At 42.7% G+C, this 26,169-nt stretch overlaps 1 protein-coding gene across 8 annotated transcripts in view; it reads left to right on the top strand.

The window, feature by feature from the left end:
• Positions 1 to 26,169, top strand: part of CPEB2 (cytoplasmic polyadenylation element binding protein 2) — a 130,863-nt gene that overhangs the window by 5,789 nt on the left and 98,905 nt on the right. For 4 of the 8 annotated variants that reach the window (XM_077477765.1, XM_077477764.1, XM_077477762.1 and 1 more), the window contains exon 2: positions 20,124 to 20,219. The exons of the other annotated variants lie outside the window; for them this stretch is intronic. In XM_077477765.1, coding sequence (XP_077333891.1) covers positions 20,124 to 20,219 — 96 coding nt within the window. The remainder of the gene's footprint in view (positions 1 to 20,123; positions 20,220 to 26,169) is intronic. 8 annotated transcript variants of the gene reach the window in all.

Here is a 26,169-nt window from a genome sequence, read left to right as displayed (position 1 = left end):
CATTGGATTTGTGCAGGTCTTCATTTTATTGGCGTAGGGTGGCATTGTGAGGTTGCCAGTTTGCTAGGTCTTTGCCTGTTTCGTTATTGCGACAAAAATGCAAACAAAGGTGCATCTCCATTTGTTTTTATGTCTTTCAACCCTTCCATAATTTGCAAGAGGCCTAGTGACATCAGTCTGGGTGTCACCTTGTTGCGGCCATATAATTTGTCTTTGCTGTGAATGCCTAATATCCAGTGTAATGACACAATCTTTTAATTGCGTTTGTACAGGTCTTCGTTTCATTGGGATAGGGTGGCCTTGCAAGCTTTGCTATTTTTGTTTGCTGTTTGCGTGATTTTGTCAGAATAATGGGAATGGGCCAACAATTTGGTCTTGTTTCAAAGGCTTTTACCCCCTTCCATATTTCTTTAGAGGCCTGGTGACACCAGTCTGTCTGAGTACATTAATTCTAAGGTCTGTGCTATCAGGTCCTATTAAACTGTCATTGAATTGGGATGTACAGGTCTTAAATTCATTGGCATTGCTGGCATTTTCCGTTTTTTTTTTGTTGACATTATTTGTCAAAATAATGAAAATGGACAACATTAATAGTTCAGCTCCTTTTTTGTTCGTCTTTTCCCCTTCCATGTTTCACAAGAGGCCTGGTGACTCCAGGCTGGGTGTCCCCTTGTAGTGATCACATTTGATTGTGTTGTCCTTGTGTTGCACTCCTATTACCCAGTCATTGCATTGGTATGCATGTCTATAAATTTTATTGGCAGTAGTTGGCGTAGTGTGGTTATATGAGTTTGCAGTTTTTGTTGGCTGGTTGCATGGGTTTGCCAAAATTGGGGAACAGCCAAAAAATTCCATCTGTGATATTGTATCTTTTTTTGTTTCTGTCTTTAACCAATTCAGCATCCCTTTAGCAGAATGCCTAGTGAGTGATCTGGATGTCACCTTGTAGTAGTCACATTGATTGTGCGTCTGTCAATCCTCCCAAGTGTGTTATCTGGACATTGACATCCAATGTTGAGCAGCACTGAAGAATACACTTTAATTAGCAGGGTTCTTATCACCTCCTGGAAATGACTTCCGTTAAATCGGGGCTGGACAAACTATTATGGAATCCAGGAGCCAGCGGGGTTTTCTTTAGGAGCCAGCTTCAATAATTGAGCAAAAAAAAATTTGAGGTTTTAAAGCACTGGATTCTATGCTAGCTTAGATTAACTACGAGTAGGTATCTATCATTGGCATAAGAAATATGGCATAAGTGGTGGCATTTATGTAGTTAAATTGGTGGTTGCTGATTGGTTGCCTACATCTGACCATAAGACTTGAACTGCCAGGAGAGATAAATGTTGCCCTGTTTGATGTCTGGTAGATCTTCCCTTCACTTCAATGCAGGCGGTGGCTCTAGATCTGCTTTACTGATAACTGGTACAGAAAGACTGATCCTATATATTGATTTTGTGTTTGTGACGCCTCTATGCCCTTGTTGTAGCGTTCGGATGCCCTTTGTAAAAGAAGTGGTTGCACATAGGATGGTGTAACAATGGCTCTGTGCGAGATTGGATCTCTGGCAGTCTGCTTATGTGGCCAGGAATTCCACTTATCTGATTAAATAAAAATGACTCTGTGGGTTTGTCATATCGCACAAGGCTTTCAGTTTTAAACGCATTTCTTTTCCACCCACCTCCAACGCTGATCTTTAGCTTTTGCAAGTGCTATGTTTTTCTCTCAGGGCATATGCCATCTATTAGAAGACCTCCGTCAATGAATGCACCATAGCTTCTATTTTGTTTATGGAAATGGCGTCTATAGTAAACAGAATGCTTGTTTGGTTTGTTCAGGCTGTGGCGTTAGCTGCTGGGGCTCTACATAACTAATGCGGAACGCTGTATGGTAAACAGGAATGTTTGCAGTAACATCCATCTAAGATGATTTATGAAAACTGCAGTATAGGGATGAAGGCCTGGCCCCGATCCGCCAGTCAGATGATCTGAGCCACACAAATGTTTCCTACAAGAATGTTTTTTGCGTCCCCACCCCCTTAAGAAAAAAACAAAAAATTCACTGAGCAATGGGCCTATAGCAGCCTTTCTTAACCTTTTTACCGTAGAGCAGCAGTTGCCAACCAGTGACCGTCGACCATGAGAAAATTTTGGTGGTCCCCAGGAGTTCTGTCGCTAATCAACTTTATGGTGCAATGTTTCCAGTGCTCTCAATGCTTGCTGACAGTAAATGCTGTGAGAGCACATTGATACCCGATGGCTCCTGTGAACTCAGAGGGAGGTGCCGGGAGTAGTGCAGAGTGAGACGTTGAGGGGACTTTCAATGGTAGTGCTAATCAGACGGTGGGAGGGAGCACGGAGCTTGAGTACACTACTGGATAAGGAGGTGAGAACCAGTGATGAGTCTGTATAAGGCAGGTGTGTGTGGTGGTGGGGGGGGGGGGGGGTCAGAGAACCAGAGCATTGTGTGTGTGTGTGTGTGTGTGTGTGTGTGTGTGTGTGTGTGTGTGTAAGGCAACAGTGTGATTCAGGGGGAGGGGGCCATAGAATGTGTGCATAAGGCATGTAAAATTCATGAGTGGTCGGTAGGATTAAAAATTGTGAGTTTAGTGGTCCGTGAGGTCCGAAAGGTTGGCGACCACTGCCCAGAGGAACCTTTGAAATCATTTTCAGGTCTTGGGGTGCCCTTGCTAAAACCAATTGGTCACTGGGAAGAATGCCTTTGTTAATGTGGTAGAATGCCATCCTTACAAACAGATAAAAAGTTAATTGGTGTCATACAGCTGGCTCTATCAAGTGGGTTATTGACCCATAACTATGCAGCTCCCATCAAATAGGAGCTCAGTCAGCCAAAGCTCAAGAAACCCCAAGCAACCTCTGGAGGAACTCTAGGGTTTCACGGAACCTTGTTTGAGAATGGCTGGTCTATAGGTAGTACGGTTGTTGACACTCCTGTATTGTTGCTGTTTGTACCCAACCAGGGCACTCTCTGCATGGAGTTTGCACGTTCTCCCTGTGCTTGTGTGGGTTTCCTCTGGGTACTCTGGTTTCCTCCCTACACCCTCAAGATATGCTGGCAGGTTCATTGGCTCTTGTTTTTTTAAATTGAGCCCTAGTATGTGTGTGCATGTAAGATGGGGACCTTAGATTGCAAGCTCCATGGGCAGGGACTGGTGTGAATGTTACAGTATGTAAAGGACTGTAAATTGTTGGTGTTATATAGCTTGTATCAGCCTGCTCCGTTTAAACTTTTTCTTTCACCTGCATTATAACAACAAAACGTCTATTCTGAATGGTTTCCATGGGTAATGGCGACACTTAAAGGCACTTGTGTTTTCATCAATTGGCCTCTGTATCCACAATAGCCTGTAAACCTGAATAACCAGTCTGTGGCTATGAATATGTTTAATGGTGTCAGTGGTAGTGCCTTCTGCAGTGGAATAATTGTGACTTGATGTAAGAAACCGTATTATGTACTTAGATTAATTTTTTTTTCCCTTTTCTGTCATGTTTCTCAGTGAGAATGATTGATGTGTAAGCTCAGCCACTTGCAGCATTAAAACGTCAGGATCCAGATGACCAGGTCTATTTTTACCGTCCTCTTCTAGTAGTCGTGTTTCCTAAGCTCCTATGACTATATAGATCTGCAGTGGTCATGCTATACATAGCATCTCTGCTAATGAGCTCAACCGGGCAGCTTCCCAATCCTGATTCCTGCGCCAGAGCCTTTTTTTTTTTTTTTTTTTTTTTTTTTTTTTTTTTTTTTTCTTTCCCGTTTCCACTGATTTGCCATTGTCTTCATCTTAGCCGCAAAATCCAGGGACTGGTTTGGTGTTGTGATTTACGTAGAAGTGTGTTCTGCATTCACTCGTACTGCTGTTGAGATGCATCATTGCGGTTATATTCTCAGTTGTCGGCTCACTCACACCTTTGTATTTCCTGCCTATTGTCCAATGATTGTGGAGAGCCCAGAATAGCTATGGCGTATTGGAGCCCAAATAGATTCCTGTGTGTGTGTTTTTTTTTTTCCCCTACATCATAATGGGTGTTTTATAACCAGCTTATGATTTTTGTGCGCAAGAAAAATCTGCATTACTCCCTATGTTGAAACCAGTGTTCAGTTTTCCACAGCAGGAGGGTGCAGTAACTCAAAGCAACCAAGCACATATCCGCTTTCATTACGTACATTGCGCTAATCTGTTCTGGTTGCTTTAAGGAATGGAATTTCATTGCTCATTTGAATAAGTCTCATGTGGCGTTTCTGTTCATTTTTTAGAAAGTGTAACCTGGCAGATTTTTTATTTTTTTTATTACCTTAGGCATATACGACTTACATTGGCAACCCTGCTGCATCATCCAGCAGGGATAAAGACACCCTTGTAATTATCTTCCCAGAAAGGGTTGTAGACTTCGAAATAGTGATAGGATTATAAAATATGCCTATTTTGCGGAATATTGGTGTTTTTTATATATATATATATATATATATATATATATATATATATATATATATATATATATATACCTATATATAATAAAATCACCAATATATATATAATTATAGTGGATCTGTATGGAAGTCATAAGTTGTAGCTGTATATAACAGACACAGGCTTTATTATCTGAGAATAAAAGTGTTCAGCTGAAAAGACTGAACCACGGATGATCAGAACAGGTTAGGAATTGGCCCATAGACCTTTATATTCATGTCCAGGGAAACACTGCTGAAAATGAATTGGGAGACCAATGGGAAAACTATACCTTAGGGCCCTTTCACGCTGGTGGACCAGCTTCTTCTATGGAGTGGTGGGTGTCAACTGACATCTCCAATCCGATTTGCTAAAAACAGATTAGGATCCCTTCCCCATCCATCTGACGGATCGGATGGCAGTCTAGTGTAAATGGACAGGTGGTCTGTTGACAGCCCGCTCTCCTCTATGGGTGGTCGGATATGTCCGCTCTGCATAAGCAGAGCAGACATGGACCCGCCATCTGCCTGGAAAGATTGCCCGCTGAATAGGCAGACTCCAACGGCACCCACAAAATGTGTAAGGGGCCCTACTTTCAACCTTCCGGGGAACCTTGGTTGAGAATGCCATAGACCAGTGATGGCGAACCCTGGCACCCCAGATGTTTTGGAACTACATTTCCCATGATGCTCATGCACTCTGCAGTGTAGTTGAGCATCATGGGAAATGTAGTTCCAAAACAACATCTGGGGTGCCAATGTTCGCCATCACTGCCATAGACACAATTTCCTATTGAAACATGTAACCTTTTTATGTATAGCAGACAACTTCTTAAAAATGTTTATTTTTTTTCTCTCCTCCACTTTAGCCTGAGTAACAGTGCACCAGGATAAATAACGGTGGCTGCCCAGCAGGGGCACAGCCAACAATAAAATCTGCCCAGCAGGGGCACAGACAACAATAAAATCCTAAAAATGTAGAAAAAGCCAGCAAACCTGATTTTACTGAGGTCACATCAGAAATGTACAATACATATTCTACATCCAATGATGTCTCTGGGCCTTGCTGGACCTCTCTCAAGGTGGCACATTTATTTTTTTTTTTTTCTGCCAAGGCCTCCAGAATGTTGGTGGAGGTGGAATGTATCTTTTTCAGCATATATTTGATGTGATCTAAATGTGTCAGAGTTCTGTACTGGATATTTTCTCTAGATAGAACTATAATTCTACCACTTAACAAAACTCTAGTTCGGCCACATCTTGAGTGTGCTGTCCGGTTTTGGTCACCGGTCCTCAAGAAAGATGTGCTTGAGCCGGACAGTCCAGCGAAGAGCAACAAAGCAATTCTCCCTCTTGAAGAAATGCTTAACCACTTTCAGACCGGACCATTTTGCTGGTAAATGACCAGAGGTCTTTTTACAATTTGGCACTGCGCTGCTTTAACTGGTAATTGCGCGGTCATGCAATGTTGTACCCAAACAAAATTTGCGTCCTTTTCTTCCCACAAATAGAGCTTTCTTTTGATGGTATTTGATTGCCTCTGCGATTTTTATTTTTTGCGATATAAACGTAAAAAGACCGCAAATTTTGAAAAAAAATGAATTTTCTACTTTTTGTTATTAGAAAAATCCAATAAACTCAATTTTAGTCATACATTTAGGCCAAAATGTATTCAGCCACATGTCTTTGGTAAAAAAAAAAGTCAATAATTGTATATTTATTGGTTTGCGCAAAAGTTGTCACATCTACAAACTAAGGTACGTTTTCTGGAATTTACGCAGCTTTTAGTTTACAACTGCCTATCTCATTTCTTGAGGTGCTAAAATGGCAGGGCAGTACAAAACCCCCCCAAATGACCCCATTTTGGAAAGTAGACCCCCTAAGGAAATTGATAAGTGGCATGTTGAGCCCATTGAATATTTTATTTTTTTGCCTCAAGCGATTGAATAATGACAAAAAAAAAAAAATTTTTTTTTTTTTTTTACACAAAGTTGTTACTAAATGATATATTGCTCACACATGCTATGGGCATATGTGAAATGACACCCCAAAATAAATTCTGCTGCTTCTCCTGAGTACGGGGATACCACATATGTGGGACTTTTTGGGAGCCTAGCCGCGTAAGGCGCCCCGAAAACCAAGCACCGCCTTCAGGCTTTCTAAGGGCGTAAATTTTTGATTTCACTTCTCACTACCTATTACAGTTTTGAGGGCCATAAAATGCCAAGATGGCACAAAACCCCCACAAATGACCCCATTTTAGAAAGTAGACACCCCAAGCTATTTGCTGAGAGGCATGTTGAGTCCATGGAATATTTTATATTTTGCCACAAGTTGCGGGAAAATTACAAACTTTTATTTTTTTTTATTTTTTTTTCACAAAGTTGTCACTAAATGATATATTGCTCACACATGCCATGGGCATATGTGAAATGACACCCCAAAATAAATTCTGCTGCTTCTCCTGAGTACGGGGATACCACATATGTGGGATTTTTTGGGAGCCTAGCCGCGTACGGGGCCCCGAAATCCAAGCACCGCCTTCAGGCTTTCTAAGGGCGTTACAGTTTTGAAGGCCATAAAATGCCAAGATGGCACAAACCCCCCCAAATGACCCCATTTTGGAAAGTAGACACCCCTAAATTTAGGGGTACACTAGTGAGACTAGGTAATAAATGGCGGGTGCCCTGAAACTATAAAAAAATAACTAACCCAACCAGCGTCACCTGTAACAGTTATATGGTGATCACTGGTGAAAGGGTTAACTAGGGGGCAATCAGGGGGCTTTATGCGGTAGTATATGGGGGTCCCTGGCGCTATAAAAAGTTGCGGCGAACCTAAATACCTACCTGCCTAACTAGCGTCACCTGTGACACTAATACAGCGATCAGAAAAATGATCGCTTATTAGGCTGGGTTCACACTGGAGCGATGCGGGAACGCCACGAATCCGCGGCGGGTTCCCGCATCGCATGCCTCCCGGCGGCAGTTCACACTGCCCTATGCGAACTGCTGGGAGTGTCAGTGAAATGTTAATGACACCCCCAGATCAGTTCGCATATCGCAGTGCGATCTGCAAACTCGGATCGCATGGTGTGAACACCCATGCGATCCGATTCTGCTGCGGACCAAAAAAAGGGTCCCGTGCGAATTTGCGGCGGGTGCGGCGCGAATTCAGCCATACTATCTGTATGGCTGAACTCGAATCGCACAGAGATCGGATGTGATTTGCACTGCAGTGCGGTGAGAATCACATCCGTTCTCATAAACCGCTGCAATGTGAACCCAGCCTTAGTGACACTGGCGACGGGGGGTGATCACGGGGTTAAACCTTTATTGGGGGGGTTAGGGTGGCACATTAGAACTAAAGGGGGCTAACCCTAACTGCCCTAACAGTTATTACAGTCACAAATGACACCAATGCAAAAAAAAAATAAATGCAATTGGTGTCACTGTGACTGGGGGGGCAGGGGTAATTGGGGGGGTGATCGGGGGGTAAAGGGGGGGTGTGAGTGTACCTGGCATGTTCTACTGTGTAGTGTCGTGTTGGTGCAACTCACCGATCCTCTCTCCTCGGTGCCGGAACGAAAAATACCGACACTGAGGAGAGATTACATCACTTCCTCTCCTGTGTTTACATTACAGGAGAGGAAGTGATGTCACGGAGCATTTCTATTCGTCGGGAGCGATCGCGAGGGGGTGGCCATGAATGAATGGCCGCCCCCTCATCCCGGATCGCTCCCGAACGAATACCGACCGCCGCAGGCACCGGGGGGGGGGCCCGATCGGGCCCCCCACCCGCGGGAAGGCAGGGACGTATATATACGCCCATATGCCTGCCCGTGCCATTCTGTCGACGTATATCGTCGTGCGGCGGTCGGCAAGTGGTTAAAGTGGCTGTAAAATCTTATAATCCACTTTTTACTACAGGTAAGTCAATAATGAGGCTTACCTGTAGCTACCTCGGAAATTTCCTAAACCTGCATGGTTTAGGAAATATCCCCTGTATCTGCCGACCTCATTGGCACATGCGCACTAAAGCAATGGCAGGTACATGCCGTTGCTTCAGTTAGTGCGCCGTTACTGGCGGCTCCCACGCGTGGGAATAACCAGGAAGAAAATTCTGCTGTGGGCTTCATTTCCTTCTTCATGTAAGATATACTGTCAGTCCACATGTAGGAACTGGTGTGGGCACAGACCTGACATTTTTAGAATGAGTCCTGAGAAGTGCCCATTGTTTGAGGCTCTGTTGTACCAGTTTGTCGCATTGCATACAACTTGTATTTTGTAAATGGTTGTCGGCTTATAATATAAACTGTGTCCTAGGAAATACATTCTTTGCTCTTGATCCGTTTATTAATAGTTGTGTACAGCTTGTCCATGCTTTGACATACAAGGGGCTTTTGCAGGCCAATACATAGTGTAGTTCTCTCCGTCAGCACTGGGATTAAATGGCATTCAGGGTTTGAAACAGAACAAGAGGGCTCAAAGCCTTTAATTCCTCCTTTTGTTTTCTTTTTGCCATGTTTTGCTGAGTTATATTTTACATGACGGAGGCCAGCGCCATGATCTGCTGATGTTCACCCAGAATTATAATAATCCTTCCTGAAAATGTCAGCTTTTTTTTTTATTTTTATTTTTTAACACTTCCCCTGCTCCTGTGATCGAGTAACTTGGCTAGCAGATGTGACATCGAATATAGCAATGTCATTGAGAAAGTGTTTTGGTTTTTTTATTTAAGGCATAAGTATTTGTCTTGGGCTTTCTATTAAACATCAAATAGTAACTACTATCTTTAAAGCTGTCCTTGCCGGTGTATAAAATGCCCTGGCATGTATGGTAGTTTTTATTCTTTTTAATAGCGTATTCAACGTGTAGGGAGGTGCAGATGGCGCTCGACAACTTGCAGAAGGTTAAGGAAATTAAGGGGATGTTGGTTCCGCTATGACTTCAGTAGGCACATGGAGACGGCTGTCCAATAGGATGCTGGCCCTCTTGAGATGGTTTGGTGCGTTTTCATGCAAGTGGCTAGCATTGGAACGGAATCCCCATCTGGCAGGGACAGTGCTTGGAGGTAGGGAAAGGTTCTAGAGGAGTAGGGACAATGCAGGGACTTTTTCCAGCTCTCTTAAGAAAGCCTCCACTTTGGGTGTGGGCCGGACCAGCCAAGCCGCGTTCTGCTCCACGTTAGACGTTGTTGGCATCTTTAACTCTTCAGACCTCTGTTGCAGTTGGTAAGTGGCTCTGGATGGGGTATGCCTACCTGCTGGACCTGAATAAGTTGCGTTGGACCTTCGCAACATTAATTTTATTGCCCGACTCTCACTCTGTGTTTACTGCCCGCCACAAAACGCTGAGCCTTGTTCACACATGTTAACAGTTGGTGATGCATGCTGGGAAACTTTCCCAAGGACAAGCGGAGGTTCTGGAAGCATGCTCTGTACCATTAGGACACATGTACACACATGCTGTACTTGTGGTCACCAGTGGCCCCCTGGTCTGTGCAAATCCAACAGTCTTTAGTTCAGCTGGGGCACCCCAACCTAATTTTGCCATGTGACCATAATGACATGCAAAATTCATATAAACTTCAACCATCTGTGTATTTTTGTATCTTATGAGCAGGTGAGGGTTAAGCTAGCTATACCTGTAAAGATTTCTTAAGTTGAATGAGGGAAATCCATTGGTTCTGGATTGAATCTTAACTGGTTCCTGCTGAACCGGCAGAATTTCAATACATGTATGACTGGCTTTACTCCTTTTTTTTCTATTTTGGTGACCATGCTCACTGGAGCTGAAGGTGGGGGAAAAACCCAAATTTTCAGCTGTCAGAAACTAATACTTTGGACAGTTATTCAGTGGCACGGGGTTACCTTTTAATTTCGGTGGCTCCCCCCCCCCTTTTCTCCTATTTGGTCTTCAGGACAGGAGGTGAAATTTCCCCAGCGGGGCATGAATGGCAAAACTGGTTTAAATACATTTTATATAATCTCCAAACTATTTCTGGATCCTAAGGCTCGGTTCACACAGGGGCAACACGACTTTTGGAGGCAACGTGATGTGACGTGACGTACAACACTACTTTAAGTCGCCCCCGGCCAGGTGACTTGCCGTGGCCAATCAGAGAATGAGCTCTCAGGGGGGAACTCCTTTTGAGAGCTGATAATTCTCTGAGAGTCGCCTCTGTATAGACGGAGATCCGATTTGGAGGCGACCTCCGTTGAAATCAATGGGTACCAGTCGCCTACAAGTCGGATTGAAGTAGTACAGGAACCTTTTCTGAAGTCGGAGCGACTTCAGTAGTGTGCATTAAAATGGCTCTCATTCACTTACATTGATTTCTACATGTTGTGCAACCTGAGGTGACTTGGGGCGACTTGAAGTCGGATCTGAGTCGCCCCTGTGTGAACCGGCACTAAGTGTTTACGTGGAATTTTGGTGACTTAACCTTTGGGAATTTGACATCAATAAGAATGGTTGCATTCTCACATGGGCTGTAGAAGGTTGTTTTTGTCTGCTGACGTTAGCTATGTGAATACTACACATTTTTGAAGTGCAGGAAAATTAAAAACCTTTGTCTGCAAATGTGAAAGCTGATCTGATGCTTTATCACCATCTGACTAGATGACACTTGCTTTATGCTGGCCGTACATTATACAGAAAATCGACTGAAATTCATTCATTTAGAAAGTTTGTTAATTTTGCAGCCAGATAATGGGCACAAAATTGATAATTGTTGGGACGTTTTTGAGCCAAAAAAACGAAGGGCAAGTTTGGAAATGTTCTGGTTAACGAATGATAAATTGAAAGGTTGTGTTCCCCGTCCGAATTGTCTGCACTAGGTATATGCAAAAATGCATTCATTTGTGTCCACTGAACGATTTATTGGTCATTACATGATGGCACTATAGTTTACACTCATGGCCGAATGTTTGTTTTTCGAAAACGGGTTCGGGCATCTTTTTGTATAGTGTATGGCCAGCATTACATATAAATGTTCACAAAGGACATAAACCAGGCATGTCCAAAGCCCGGCCCACGGGCCATTCGTGGCCCGCCTGGTAATTTTGACATGTATATCTTTTGTGGGCCACCAACGAATCCCAGAGCACCAGGGGGGGTCACAAAAGATATATATATATGCTGGCTGCCTTGGTGGGACAGGGAGGAGGCGGGACGAGTGCCGTACATACAGGAGTATTTCCTGTTTACACGGTGGCCTCTGTGAAAGGAAAGTTTCGTCTCCTGCACTGCCATTTGATGACTGTTCTGCCCATCATAGGAGGCGGAAATTTCTATTAAAGTGGCTGCCGAGAAAACAGGAGTGTTGCGATCGTGTCATGGAGCTGAACGGGGAGATGCCGATGTAAACAGCATCTCCCCATTCTGCCTAATGACAGGACAGATTGTCATTGGGAGCAGTGATCAGTGTCGTGTCACTGCTAGCCCATCCCCCAGACAGTTAGAAACACTCCCCCAGGACACACTTAACCCCTTCACTGCTAGTGAAATTTTTACAGTAATCAATGCAATTTTATAGCATTGATTGCTGTATTAATGCCAATGATCACAAAAATGTGTCAAAATTGTCTGTGTCCTCCATAATGTCGCAGCCACAATAAAAATCTCTGTTCACTGCCATTACTAGTTAAATAAATAAATATGCCATAAAACTATCCCCTATTTTGTAGATGCGATTTCCAAAAATATGTAAGAGAATACATATCGGCGTAAACTGAGGGAAATTTTATATATATATATATATATATATATATATATATATATATATATATATATATATATATATATATATATATATATATATATATATATATATATATATATATATATATATATATATATATATATATATATATATTTATTTCTGGGGGATATTTATTATAGCAAAAAGTAAAAAATAATGCTTTGTTTATAGCACAAAAAATAAAAACCGTAGAGGAGATAAAATACCACCTAAATAAATCTCTATTTGTGGGTGAAAAAAGGACATCAATTTTGTTTGGGAGCCACGTCGCACGACCGCACAATTGTCAGTTAAAGCGATCAGGAAGGGGGTAAAATCTTCTGGGGCTGAAGTGGTTAAGGCCGGGTTCACACTGATGCGGCCGTGGGTCACAGCTGGGGGTCGGGTGTGTCCCTGTTCATAGATTTCGGGTGCGAATCATGTCTGAATTTACACCTGAATTGGAGCCAAAGATGCACAGGTCCCTTTTCCAATGTGAACCGCGGCTGCTCCAGAGCTGTGTGAATCGGCTCCATTGAGGGCCAGTCGCTCTCTCCTGTCATGCGAATTGGATGCAGGGAAACCCACATCCAATTCACACCAGTGTGAACCCAGCCTCAGTATTGGATGTTTATATAGATTATACTTGGAGATTAAAGATATTGCTTAGTAGTGTCCCTTTTAATAAACCTTTCCATCACCATTCAGGATTGTTTGTTGCCTATGAGGGGATGCGGTGAGCCCCCCACACTCATTGTCAGTGGTTTCAGGGATTTAATTCCATGCCACGATCACGTCAGTTCAGATACGGGAGTAATGTAATTGTTTCTTCAGTCATTCTGTGACGTTAATGACAGATAAAAGCATATGCCAGTGTAGACAGTGAAGGCGTCCCAGAATTCCATGATAAAAACACATGACAGTCCTTCTTTGTCTTGTTCATGTTGTGCATTTGTGAACATTGAGTATAAAGCACAGTGAGATCACAGCGCTGTGTTGTGGATGTGTTGCTGACTGTCAGAGCAAAGCTTGCTGTCTTTACATTATGCATGCTGGTAAGCGAGCTTGTCATATGATGAGCCCGGAGTTCTGTTTTATCTTCTAGCACTGACTCATCTTTGCACCTCATTGCAGATCACTACAGTGCAAAGAATGATCTGCTGCCTTTTTTTAAACCTGTTCAGCAGCTGACTACGGGATTGACATCACGCCTTAACCCCTTCACGGATGTCGGGTTACAGAAATACTCACCGGCCTGTTTTTACCTCTGACATTGGATTCAGGTTTCCTGGGAGGTTGATTAGAGCCTGTGCTAGTGTCATCACTTGGTATATTTACATGCGGCTCTGGCTAATTGGTTAGAGCTGAACTCTAGGCAAACTGGTAAATATACAGTTTTTAAGTGGCAGTTCACACTATTGCGATGCGAGAACCATGCAAATCAACTGTGGATTCCCGCATCGCACCCAACACACAGCAGTTCACACTGCCATATGCAAACTGCTGGGGAGTGTCATATGTTAACACCCCCATTTCAGCTCGCGTATCGCACTGCGAAATGACAGTTGGGACATGAATCAGATCGCATATGTGTGAACATGCCTGCGATCCGATTCTGGTCCGAACAGAAAAAGGTCCTGTGCATGTTTGGACCGAATGTGGTGCGATATCAGCCATACTATCTGTATGCAGGCATCGCATGTAATGTGAACAGCAGTGGTGCTGCGAATTACATGCAATGTCTGCCATCGCACCAGTGGGAACCGCCACTAAATATGTGAGTTGCTTTGGCAAATTTGTTTTGAGAATTGCACAGCTCTGCCAGGTTGGTGACTTTTTTTTTTTTTCCCTTCTATAGTTAAAGCCCAAACTGATCTTTCAGTTCAAATAAAATAAATATATTTCAGGCGTTTAAAATATGCAAAGTCTGAAAAGTTTTTATGTTTTTTATATGCTGGTTTTAGTAGAAAAAGCTGTCGTCTGCCAGCCTGCTGCATAGGGATCCTTGCTCTGTGTGTGGAAACAGCAGAGATCTGGTCTGACATGCGTCTGTGTTAAAACTAGAGCTCTCCATTTGGGAAATGTGAGCTTTGCCTATGGGGGGGTTCTCTGGTGTTAGACCTCCGCAGAGTGGCTACTGCTTCCAGCATGCTGGCAGGTGACTGGCTTTTCTACTCAAGCTGTGGCTGCTTACTAAAGAAGATGCTAGACATTTTAAACCTCTATGATAGAATGTATTTAGCTAATTTAAAATTAATGTTCAATTGAACTTTTTGCAGTACAGCTTAGCCCAGTGGTGATCAACTTTCTTACTATGGGGTGCCACAAGTGCAGCCCATGACTTCACCAAAGGGCGGCATGTAATCAGTGACTGGTCTGTCAGACACACAACAGGATATGGTCAAAGGCTTTGGGCATGACACGACAGGTGGCCCTAGACTGGGAGGCATGTTATGGGACATGGTCACAAACAGAAAAATTAAAATTGGCTACACATACTGTAGCTATTGACTTTTAATATTGGGACGCTTGCCTGTCCTGGAATCCAGCGAAGTCGGCACCCCATCCGATGTTTCCGTCGCTGTCATTGCCTGTAATGGAAAGGAGCAGTGGAGCCTTGCGGCTTCACAGCCGGCTCCCTACTGTGCATGCGTGAGTTGCTTTGTGACTGGCCAGCCTGTCTTCTGGGACACACACACAGCTGCCAGAAGACAGCGGGGGGGGGGGGGGGCACAGCCCAGCTGCACTCAAAGTACAATTAGAACTTCCAAGGGATCTCACTGTGGCAAGAGCCCTCGGAAGTGGGGATGGGTACTTGTCAAAAACAAGTACCCGCTACCCCCACGAAAGGTTACAAAATGTGGCACCGTGGGAGGCAGAATCGATTTTTTCACTCTCCCAGTTTTAGTAAGTCAACCCCACAGTAGTGAATGCAGGGTACCCAGAGGCTGCGCAGAGTGCCAAAGGGCCGCATGCAACCCCTGGGCCACTTGTTGGGTGTTGGGGCTTAGTCACTTCTCTGCCCCAACCTCTGATTAGTCAGTGACTTTTCCCTGTAAACTTGACTGCCACTTCCATTTGTAGACAGCAGGACATTATAGGGACCCTATCGGGCAGCCAGCCACGCATTTTGCTAGTTGCATTTTAAAAATGCATTAAAGTGGAGTTCCAGTCACAAACTATTTAAAGTCAGCAGCTACAAACACAGTAGCTGCTGACTTTTAGTAAGGACTCTTATGCCCAGGGAGCCTGCAAAGTTGCCCTTCAAACTGGGTGGAAACACACACACACACACACACACACACACACACACACACACACACACACACACACACACACACACACACACACACACACACACACACACACACACTCTTTCTAAGTGAAATCGCATGTTTTTTTTTTTTTTTTTTTTTTATTCTGCTTCTATTCAGTTTTAAATGCATAGGAACTGGTTTATCTACCATAGATGGGCAGTGCTTTGGCAAGCAATTGGCTTTTTATCATAAGCCCAGGGCTCAGATTTCTGTTCCCACCAGACCTTTTTATTGTACTTTCTCTATTGTCTTTTTGTTGTTCTCCTTGGACTACTGCTGACCCCACCAAAGTATCTCTCTACCACTTATCTTGACCAGGGATGCATGTTTATTCCCTTGACAGACACTACAGCTCTGGATCTATATAAAACTAGGAATACACTAGCAGAACTTTTTTTGTTTTCACATTTTTCATTGTAAGAATATTATGAGAACTTTTTTTTTTTTTCTAGTCATTAGTAGGGTGTAATTAACATTCGTTTTTAGCTGCAGTTTTGAGAAAATTCAGAGGCGCAGTATTGGAAAGACAATTGAATGTTCCATACAAATTTCTGTTAGAATTCTATCTGTGTTTAGCCAGTTTAAAGTGATTGTAAAGTCTCTCCTTTGTTATTTTCATAGGGGAAAAAAACATGTTATACTTGCTCTGTTGCAGTGGATTTGCACAGAGCAGCCCAGATCCTCCTCTTCTCAGGTCCCTCTTTTATGCTCCTGGCCCCTACCTCCTATTCAGTGCCCCCACAGCAAGCAGCTTGCTATGGGGGCACCCGAGCTGAGTCACAGCTGCCTGTGTCAATTCAGACATGGAACCCTGACCTCTCCCCTGATTGGTCCTTGATCCTCCATAGCCTCACTATTGTGTTAAATAACAGAGAAGGATAAAGAGTGAGTGAGTTTAGGTAAGGCAGGTTACTGAGAAGAATATATATATATATATATATATATATATATATATATATATATATATATATATATATATATATATATATATATATATATATTATTTTCTATTTCTCATTTTTAAAACCTTTATTGATCAAATCCAGTTTTGTGGTCTAGAGATGCATGATAGTTTCCAAAATATAAACAACCATATACAGATAGGCTAACGTTAAATACAGATATACCCAATGGGCATATGAAATGCATACGGTGATAATATATACACACACGCCCACATGGATGCATGCTGTATATGGACAATAAAAGCCGAGCTGTCTTGGCATCCCATAAAATAAGAACTCTACGCGTTTCGTGAATCACGTTCACTCATCAGGAGTATGAATGCAAAAATTCACTAAGTACAGAAAAATCGAGTATATAAATACAGTATGCCCTTCCAAAAAAGGGGGGGGCATTTAAAAAAAAAAAAATATTCACTGAAAAATATAAAATCTGATGCTTACAAATCAGCTTGAGGAGATATATCGGCTCAAGTGGGGATTAACTTCTTTCTTTTTTTCTTTCTTGATGAGTGAACATTATTTTTTTTATATTGTCAATTTTATCGGATGCCAAGACAGTTCGGCTTTTATTCTCCATATGCAGAATACATCCATTTGTTTGTGTGTGTGTGTGTGTGTGTGTGTGTATATATTTGTATGATTTCATATGTCCATTTGGTATATAATATTTATATTTTTCCATACACTTTTTTGCAGTAACATGCCTCATCTATAGTACCACTCTTTTTCCTCCTCTGTTAATCATGTAGTTGGGGATGGAGGCTTGCTACTGCGGCTATGCCAGGTAATTTTTTTTTTTCTTTTTTGCATTGAATAAATTGAAGTTTCTTTGTATGCTAGCCTCTGGAAGCTACTGTATATTTCATTGCTATCACTTGGGCTTGAGGTAAGCTACAGTATACGCTACCAGGCGTGCCTTGGTCAGGCCATAGAGGTGTGAATTTCTTTCCTGCAACCACGGGTTGCCAGAATGAAACTTGCACAATTTCCCCATCAATACACACAATGCTGACGGGGGAATCCCTCCTGCTGAGACTTTGTATTCTCCCTGCAGGGGGAGCAAGTAAAATCTAGCAGGCTGATTGTACACAAGTTGGTTGCGCGATCAGCTTGGTACATTCAGCCTGCCCATACACAGTTGAAATCTTGGCCAGTTCCTGGCTTTATTTTTAATCTCTCTCTCTCATTGAGATAGAGATATCTCCAGGAAGTGCATTATTTTTCAAGGAAATTCCAGACAAAGTTATTGGGGTGAAGACTCCCCCCCCCCCCCCCCCCCCTTTCTCTAGATATACCATATAAGATGGCAAATCTTCACTTTTTTACATTCAGTTTCAATTTAAAGTGGAATTGAGCTCCATTGTTGATGCCTGGGTTTTTGCCATAATGTGCAAGTAATCACAGCTTTGCGCATTATGGCAGGTTTGCCTGCCAAAGCCACCACACTTCAGTATTGTGATAGGCGGTATGTCCCATGTTGTACCCTTGCTGCTGCTGACCTCTTTGCCCTGTTATCTTCTGGGTCCAGCCATATTCCCATTCATGCGCACGGGAGTTTGTACAAACCTGGCATCTGCTCAGTATAAGTTAACTAAAAACATTGCTGACAGGCAAGTAGAGCTGTACGATTAATAGTTAAAGAATCGAGATTGCAAATCTGCCCCTCTCATCTTAAAACAGTATTTCATCAGATTCAGTGCTCACTGCTGACAGCTGTCAAAAAACAAAACGGGCAGCCTGCCAAGTTTATCACAACATCTAGATGCAGAGAAACATTGTAACTTTTAGATCAAAGATTTTGGTCTTTAAATGAGGTCAGTTTAACCACTTAGACTAAGCCTTTTTCTAACATTTGTTGCTTACAAATTAAAATGAGTATTTTTTGCTAGAGTGTATATATATATATATCAGCTGTGCAGCTCTACAGGTAAGACCCCTTTCACACTGACGTCCCGTTCAGGCCCGCCTGTCAGTTTTTCAGGCGGACCTGAACGGGTGCTTCATAGAGCGTCGGATGTCAGCGGTGACATGTCCGCTGACATCCGACCCGCTCCGATCCGAAAAAGTGTAAGGCCTCTTTCCCACGGGGCAGATCAGTAATGATCCGCCCTGTGAAGATCCGCTCGCTCAGCAGGGATCGCTCCGTTGTCCCCGCTGAGCCGGCTGCGGACAGGGCGGTCTCCGCACACTGCAGGGACCGCCCTGTCAGATCTCCGCTCTCCTCTATGGGGATCGGACGAGCACGGACCGTGTGTCCGTGTTCATCCGATCCGCTCTGCAGACGGATAGAAAAATAGGATTTTCCTCCGTCTGCAGAATCGGACTGTTGCGGAGGCGGACGAAATCGGGTGTCTGCGGATGCTCATCCGCAGACACCCGCTATCCCATAGGGATGAATGTATGTCCGTATTTCATCCGCAAACGGATGGATGAAATACGGACATACCATCTGCATGTGTGAAAGGGGCCTAACGGAGGAAAAAGCTATTTTTCCATCCGTCATCGGATCGGGTGACGACGGGCACTGCGGTCCGTCGTCATCCGATCTCCCATAGGGGAGAGCGGCCCTGTGACAGGTCCGTCCCTGCTCAGTGTGCAGAGACGGACCTGTCATCTCCCTGCTTAGCGGGGATCGACGGAGTGATCCCCGCTGAGCAAACGGATATCCACGGGGCGGATCAGAACTGATCCGCCCCGTGTGAAAGGACCCTTAGGCTTTATTTTTTTTTATTTCTTTCAATCTCTTCTGCAATAAAGGGTTGCCTGCTAGCAATGTTAGTTGAAACTAAATTCAAGTTTTTCAAATAGTCAAATGCGGCGGCCATGGATGTGAATAAGACCACAGTCCCAGGGACAATAGTCACCAGGACTAATAGTGAATCTTCCTAAGGTTAGTGCGTTGCACATTTGTGCGTTGCAGGAATGTGCGTAAAATTGAATGCTTTGCCGCGACACAAAAAACCCCCCAAAAAATGAAGCCCTTTTGCAGATGCACGGTGGTGCCATGGCGCCCCACACATCAAGCAATGCATGCATAAAAACACATGGTAACAAAGTACCATGTGTCTTGGTGCAGTACTATTTTCTTCAGAAAGAACATGCACCCATTTAGTGCATTTTTTGCACATAGGGTTACTTATTAAAATCGCTGGGCTGCCTGAAATGTGACATGGGTAAACGTGTGCACTTCATAGCACCTGCATAGTCTTCAGGTGGCACCGACCGCAACAGAAACCGACGATTCTTGTCCCAGCCTACATTATCCTCAAAAATGAGTAGCTTGATCCAGAGCAATTGGCTTTGCTGTGCTGTGGCACAAATGTCCATTAACTTCTTTGTGGGTAAGGCTGACAGGATTATTTAATGTGTAGTGACATTGTATAAAACTTAGTAATCCACAGCAACTTCGATCCGCCATATACTGGATGATTTTTCAGACGATTTGTTAGTGATATGTTAAGAATTTTGGCGAGCTGAGCAATGGTTGCGATTTTCGAGGTACAGGAAAAACATTTGCTGGTGATCAATAGAAAATAGAGATATTAGTCAAATTGATTGTCGAACTTGTTGAAAATTTATTCTCTGCAGTCATTCGTTTCCAAGAAATGTAATCAATACAAATGATCGTTTACAGGGCGGTTTACAGTGTAAAGGATATCCGCTTCCGTTCAAAGCGCAAATGATCGTAAAAGGCCATTGTCGTACAGGACACATAAATCCACCACAAAATGTAAGTCACTAGCAATTTGTTATGATGCCAATAAATATGCATTGAATTGTCTTAGAGATTGGCCAGTGTAAAAAAAATCTTATTAATCGCTGTTTATTATTGCACTTTTTCAGACCTCCTGTACACTCCAGCGGTGCTGCTTCTTTGATTAGAGGCTCTGGCTGCAAACTGCACAAAGTCATATTGTGCAACACATTTCTTTCTTTTTATGGCTACTGTTCAATGCAGTCTGAGATTATTGGAAGCAGCACGGAGCCCCCCTCACATCTTTGTGGGATGCTGCAGTTCTTTACTGCATGCACATTAACATGGTATTTTGGGCATTCAGGTAGGTTGCACTATGGCAGCCCGTTCATTTTGCACATTGCCGGCTATTATAGTTGTGCATTAACCCATGTTAGAGAAACGCATGAAGCAGTGCGATTGGTTGTGGTCCCATCAATGCAGTGAACCACCTGAGCCTTAAGCTTAGTTCACGCCTACAACCTTGACTGTGTGGGTGCATATATGCGCTTTTCGTGTAGGGCAAAAAGCTAAAACACCTCGCCAAACCACTTGGCGCTATGTCACCATGCGGTATGGTGTGTGCAAAAATGCGAGTGAATGAGTGGGTAGGTATCATTTGGTACTTTATATAGTGCCATCAGTTTATGCAGCGCTTTACACACATATATATTCACGTCTGTCCCTGCCCTCAGAGCTTACAATCCTAAGGTCCCTAACTCGCGTTCATACATACACATACTAGGGCCAATTAAACTACCAGCATGTCATTAGCGTTTGGAAGGAAACCTTTACTTAAAGTGGTTGTAAAATCAGAAGGTTTTTTTCTATCTTCATGCATTCTATGTATGAACATAAACCTTCCGTGTTCATCAGCCCCTCTGTAATACTTATCTGAGTCCCCTCTCTATCCAGCAAAGTCCACGAGTGCCTCGGCTGTCCAATACTCTCCCTCCTGATTGGCTGAGACACAGCAGTGGCTCCATTGGCTCCCGTTGCTGTCAGTCAGTTAGCCAAACAGGAGACAGAAGATTGGGCCGGGCCACGGCTCCATATCTGAATGGACACAACTGTAGCTCAGCTCGGATGCCCCATAGCAAGCTGTGGGGGGCATTCAATAGGAGGGAGGGGCCAGGAGCATCGAAGAGGGCCCCGAGAGGAGGAGGATCTGGACTGCATGTTTCTGTGCGTGTGTCGGAGAAAGCATTCGATTTTGTGCACATTCCCAACGTGCATGGATGTGAACCTAGCCTTACAGTGTGCTGTTGTAAAAATGGCTACATGTCCCGTGTTAAGTGCATTGGCAACCCATTTAAAATAAGCTGCATCATGCAATGCACGTTAAAATACACTAATGAATAAGCAAACCTTTAAAAGGGAATTTGACCTAAAGCAAAAACTCAATCAGTAAAACATTGGCTGGTGTTGGAGGGCAAAAACCATAGCAGTGATGTTTTATGTAAATGTGTTCCTTATTTCTAGTTGCTGTCGGGATAGACGGGCTTGCTTCTAGGTTTTACTATATCCATTTGGCCGAGTCTTTACAGCTAGCAAAAATGATCCTGGTGCATCTGGGCGGCCATGAAAAAGGCTGCTGATCCCTTAATCCTCCACATTAATTTTAGTTGCTGTTGTAAACTAATCATGCTCCCCTTCTGTGTCAGACATTTGTCTCCAGCATTCAAAAAAACTTGGGCCAGGCTTCAAATATTTCCCATGCAAAGCCAGAGAGGTTAACTTTCTCTGCATCTTAATCTTTGGCAGCCCCACACAAGCTTGATAATGGCGTGGTGAAGGTTGAAGGGTTGCTTTTTTTATATTTTTCTTTTGGGACAGTCTGAGCCCAGAGTGTGCGACTTAATAATACGATTTTGTGAAAGGTGTTGTGTATCTTGATCTACGGAAGCCTTTTTTTGAATGGAGAGCCTTCAGGTTTCTTCAGCGGTGCCTTGGTAAATGGCCTGTAAATTGTGAACAATCCAGGGGATGGATCAAGCCTACCCCTCTCCATCAGTACTGGGGTCACTGTGGTTTTAAATTGGGGTGCTTTGAGATTTGTGCAAGATTTTAAAGGGTACCTTGATTGAAAAAAGTTTTAAAAACACTGATCTGGGGTACACGCAAACTAGGACCGGTTAAACTAAACCGCGCCGAAGATAGATTGCGTCTTTCTCTCCCCAATCCTTTACTGGTCTGCACTAACACTGGGCCATAAGCAAATGTTCCTGGGCACACTTAACATTATCAGCTCTGTCAACCAGTCAGACCAGTGTTTGTGCTATGGCACAGTATGCACTGAAGTGATCACATCTTCCACCTGGTCCTGGTCACGGTTCAGAACCCTCGAACTGGACCAAGATGGTGAACTATACCTGGGATTGGTAAAACTGCCAGTGAGAGTGGACCTTTCATGCCTTAGGGTCATCCAAAAGAGCACCCCCCTCCCCCCTTTGGGAGACACAAGTAGCGATCATGTAAAGATGTTTCATTTTAAAGTGATACCAACGTTTTTTTTTTTTTTAACTAAAAACAAATACCTTCTCTGTAAGGTAAAGTCCGTTTTGTTTTGAACGTGATGTTGTGAGACGAGACTAAAAAGAAGTTCAATAGCCAGTATCCAATAGCTTCCCTTGCATTGTATTTGGTCTCTCGGACCAGTATACAGAGAAACTGTTTTCCCGACAGGAATGGAGTCCGTCGGACAGATTTGAAACATGCTCTACTTCTAGGTCTGTCTGATTTTTTTTTTTTTTTTTGTTTTTGTTTTTTTTGTTTTGTTTTTTAAACCTTTTCAAATAGGTCCTGCCTATAAGTAAATTGGGCATGCTGCAATATAACATTATGTTTTTTGAGTGATTTGCAACTGCAATCTGAAGATGGAGATGTCTCCCTGAGAGAAACTGGATAGTGGTTACACCTTTAGACCAAACTCTGACCTTAGGCTAAAGTCGTTGGAATATCTGGTATCAACCAAAAATAGTGCCGGATATTGGATATAGCTCCTCAGACATACTAATTGCCTTTAGCGTTGGTACACTATGGGTCTGTCAGTTTCTTCTCTTCTGCTCAGTTTGTGGACAATTTGATGCTTTTGTTTAGCAAAATGTTGTTGTAAGTTTTTTTTTTTTTTTTATTTATTTATTTTTTTTTTTTCCTACTAGAACTCTTATTTGGCATCCTCAGCAAGTGAGAACGTTGCAGTAAAAAAATGCAAGCATGCATTGAGCATATCTGAAGATTGCAAATCCCCTGTAGTACTTGGCTTTACATATTTTGTGCGTCATTTTACATTAATGTCATAGAAACGCTATCGGGTTCACTGACGTGTAGTGAAAATGGCTTTCCAATATGCTTTAAAGATATTTAAAGTGATACTAAACACTGTTTAATTTACAGTGTACCTTCTATTTTCTGTATGTGGATAAGGGCACTGTCATTATTTTAATAATCATAACTTTTCGATATAGAGCTGTCATGGGACCCAGCTCTTTCCCAGCCTGTCTGCAGGGAAACCTAAGCAGGAGGAGCTTCTAGTCCTCTAATGGTCACGTGTAAAAAAAAAAAAAAAAAATAAAAAAAATAATTTGGAATAAAATAAATAAAAATGTAAATTTTTTATATGTGTAAAAAAATATAGAGAGATAGATTTTATATATATATATAAAAAAAAATTTGTTATATGTGCATGGATAGGGTTGGGTAGCCATGTGCCATCCTGGAGATGGATGTGGTGAACCAGGGGCTACAGTGACACCATGTAGGTGTGATGACGTCACTCGCTATGCCACAGGACGACACAGAAGCCAATGGAGTGGTTGGAGAGGACGACGCAGGAGGGCAGGTCAGTAAAAAGTGGTGGGGGAGGGGGTGGAGTAGGCCTGGTCAATATTCGCTCCATAAGACAGACATTTCGCCCCATTTTTTTTTAGAGCAAAAAGTGCGTCTTTATGGAGCGAAAAATACAGTATTTGAAACAATAACATGGTGTGGGTGGCCTTCTGCCAGTCACAGGCTGCGTCACACCGCTCCACCTTACCACTGAGTATATACCCACATGTCACTCTATAGTCACATGGGCTTCTCAGATGTTATCTGGAGGAAATGCGCACCATAGAAACTCGCTGGAAACTGAGCATGTGCAGGGTTGCCATGGCAGCTCTTCAAAATCCCTAGCTGAAAAAGGGACGTGAACAGACGTTAAAGAGATCAACAGGATCAACTTTTTTTTCAGAAAACAAATCTGTGACTGAGTATGGACAACATGCAATACACCATTTTGATAGTGTGGTGTGTTTTTTTTTTTTTTTTTTTTTTTTTTTTTTTTCTTCTTCCCTTTCTTTATGATGTGGGTTTTAGTGACACTTTAGCATGCTTTTTTGAGTTTAATTGCAGTGCAAACCATAGAGGTATGAATCTAGCATTGGCCCACAACCCCCAAATCTTATGAGCATTAATATGTTAATTTCCAAGGTCTTTAAATAGTAAAATTGTGCTCTTCTTTTTTACTAAAGTATTACCTGGTGTTCCTGCCATGAAGATCCTTATTTGGGCACAACCTGTAGTAGGGTGCCCCCATCTTCCAGTTGTACTCCTACATTGTCCCCGTCGCAAAGGCTTCGGATTGAGACAAGTGACCTTTTCAACATTTATTATGCAGACATGGTCTACTGTTGTCTGTATTAGGAAAATCCTCTGAGAAATGACATGCAGTCCACGTAGATAGGGAGTGGCTGTAGGAGATGTAACAAGGCAAGAACAAGTAGTATTCATTTAAAAAATACATGATTTGTGATGCACAATACTTCCACAAACTAAGTGTGGGTTGGCATCTACTGTAACCCTTGTGGTCCCAACTGTCACAGGAGCGAAACAGCTGTTCCACTTGTTTATATTTGGGCATAGCCATCAACAGGTGATTTGACCACCGCTCATAGACATACATAGCGATGTCCAGACACTCATCTCATTCTGTTATCTCGAGGGAACAGCCTTGGCTGCCGATGGTTCCGGCTGTTGCCCCCAAATACCTTCTATCATCCCCCAATGTTGCTACAAAGGTTGGAATAGTAGACTGTCTTCTGATTAAGGTTTTCCATAATTTGTCTGCTGACAGTGGTTATCAAGCTCTCTCTTGAGCATTGTGTCCCAGATGTTGACAATATTTACTATAAAATCAATGTTTTTATTTCTACTGTTCCTCTTTTTTGCTTTTGTGATTTTTAAAACAAACAAAAAAAGAATAGATTTTCCCAAGGGAAATTGCCATTTCCAGAGCTTGTTCTGTGTGTCCCAAGAGAACTAAAAACACGGAGACCTCAACATCTCAGACCCAACTTGGCAGGACTGTCAGGAATTTTCTGTATATATGTGTGTGAGATAAAAAAAAAAAAAAAAAAAAATATATATATATATATATATATATATATATATGTGCCAAGTTGGGTCTGAGATATACATATGTGTATAAATTATACAGAGAAACTCATCCAATTAAGATATATTTGCAGAACATACTTTACTCTTTATTGACTATTTAAAATGAGTAAAAGGCACACCTCGATCTGTCATCAATGCCAGTCAGATGGAGATATTCTGCATATGTCCTGGGATTGTCCTAGTGTCAGAACATTTTGTCGCAGGAATTATATTTCCCACACCTTTCTTATGTCTAACCTATTTAAACCAGAATTGTGATGTTTTTAGTATTTTTGGGGAACTGCAGAGTATGGTACAACCAAAAAAAACTTGTAAGACTAACCAATCGTATATCTAGAATACAAGAGTTAAATTGGATGTCCACTGAGGCCCTAAATATACTATATTAGTTTATTGAATAAGGTGACCTTTCTTTATAGGATCACCTTTTGAAACTTGAGTATGTCCTGCTAAATATAATACTACTTGATGTGATTGGGTTGCTAGGTCCTAATTACTGTGAACACCACCA

This window comes from Lithobates pipiens, unplaced genomic scaffold, assembly GCF_037356315.1.
Source record: "Lithobates pipiens isolate NorthernLeopardFrog02 unplaced genomic scaffold, aLitPip1_a1.2 Scaffold_13, whole genome shotgun sequence".
NCBI lineage: Eukaryota > Metazoa > Chordata > Amphibia > Anura > Ranidae > Lithobates > Lithobates pipiens.
Note: the sequence above shows the minus strand (reverse complement) of the source record. Positions and strands in the feature narration are given on the sequence as shown.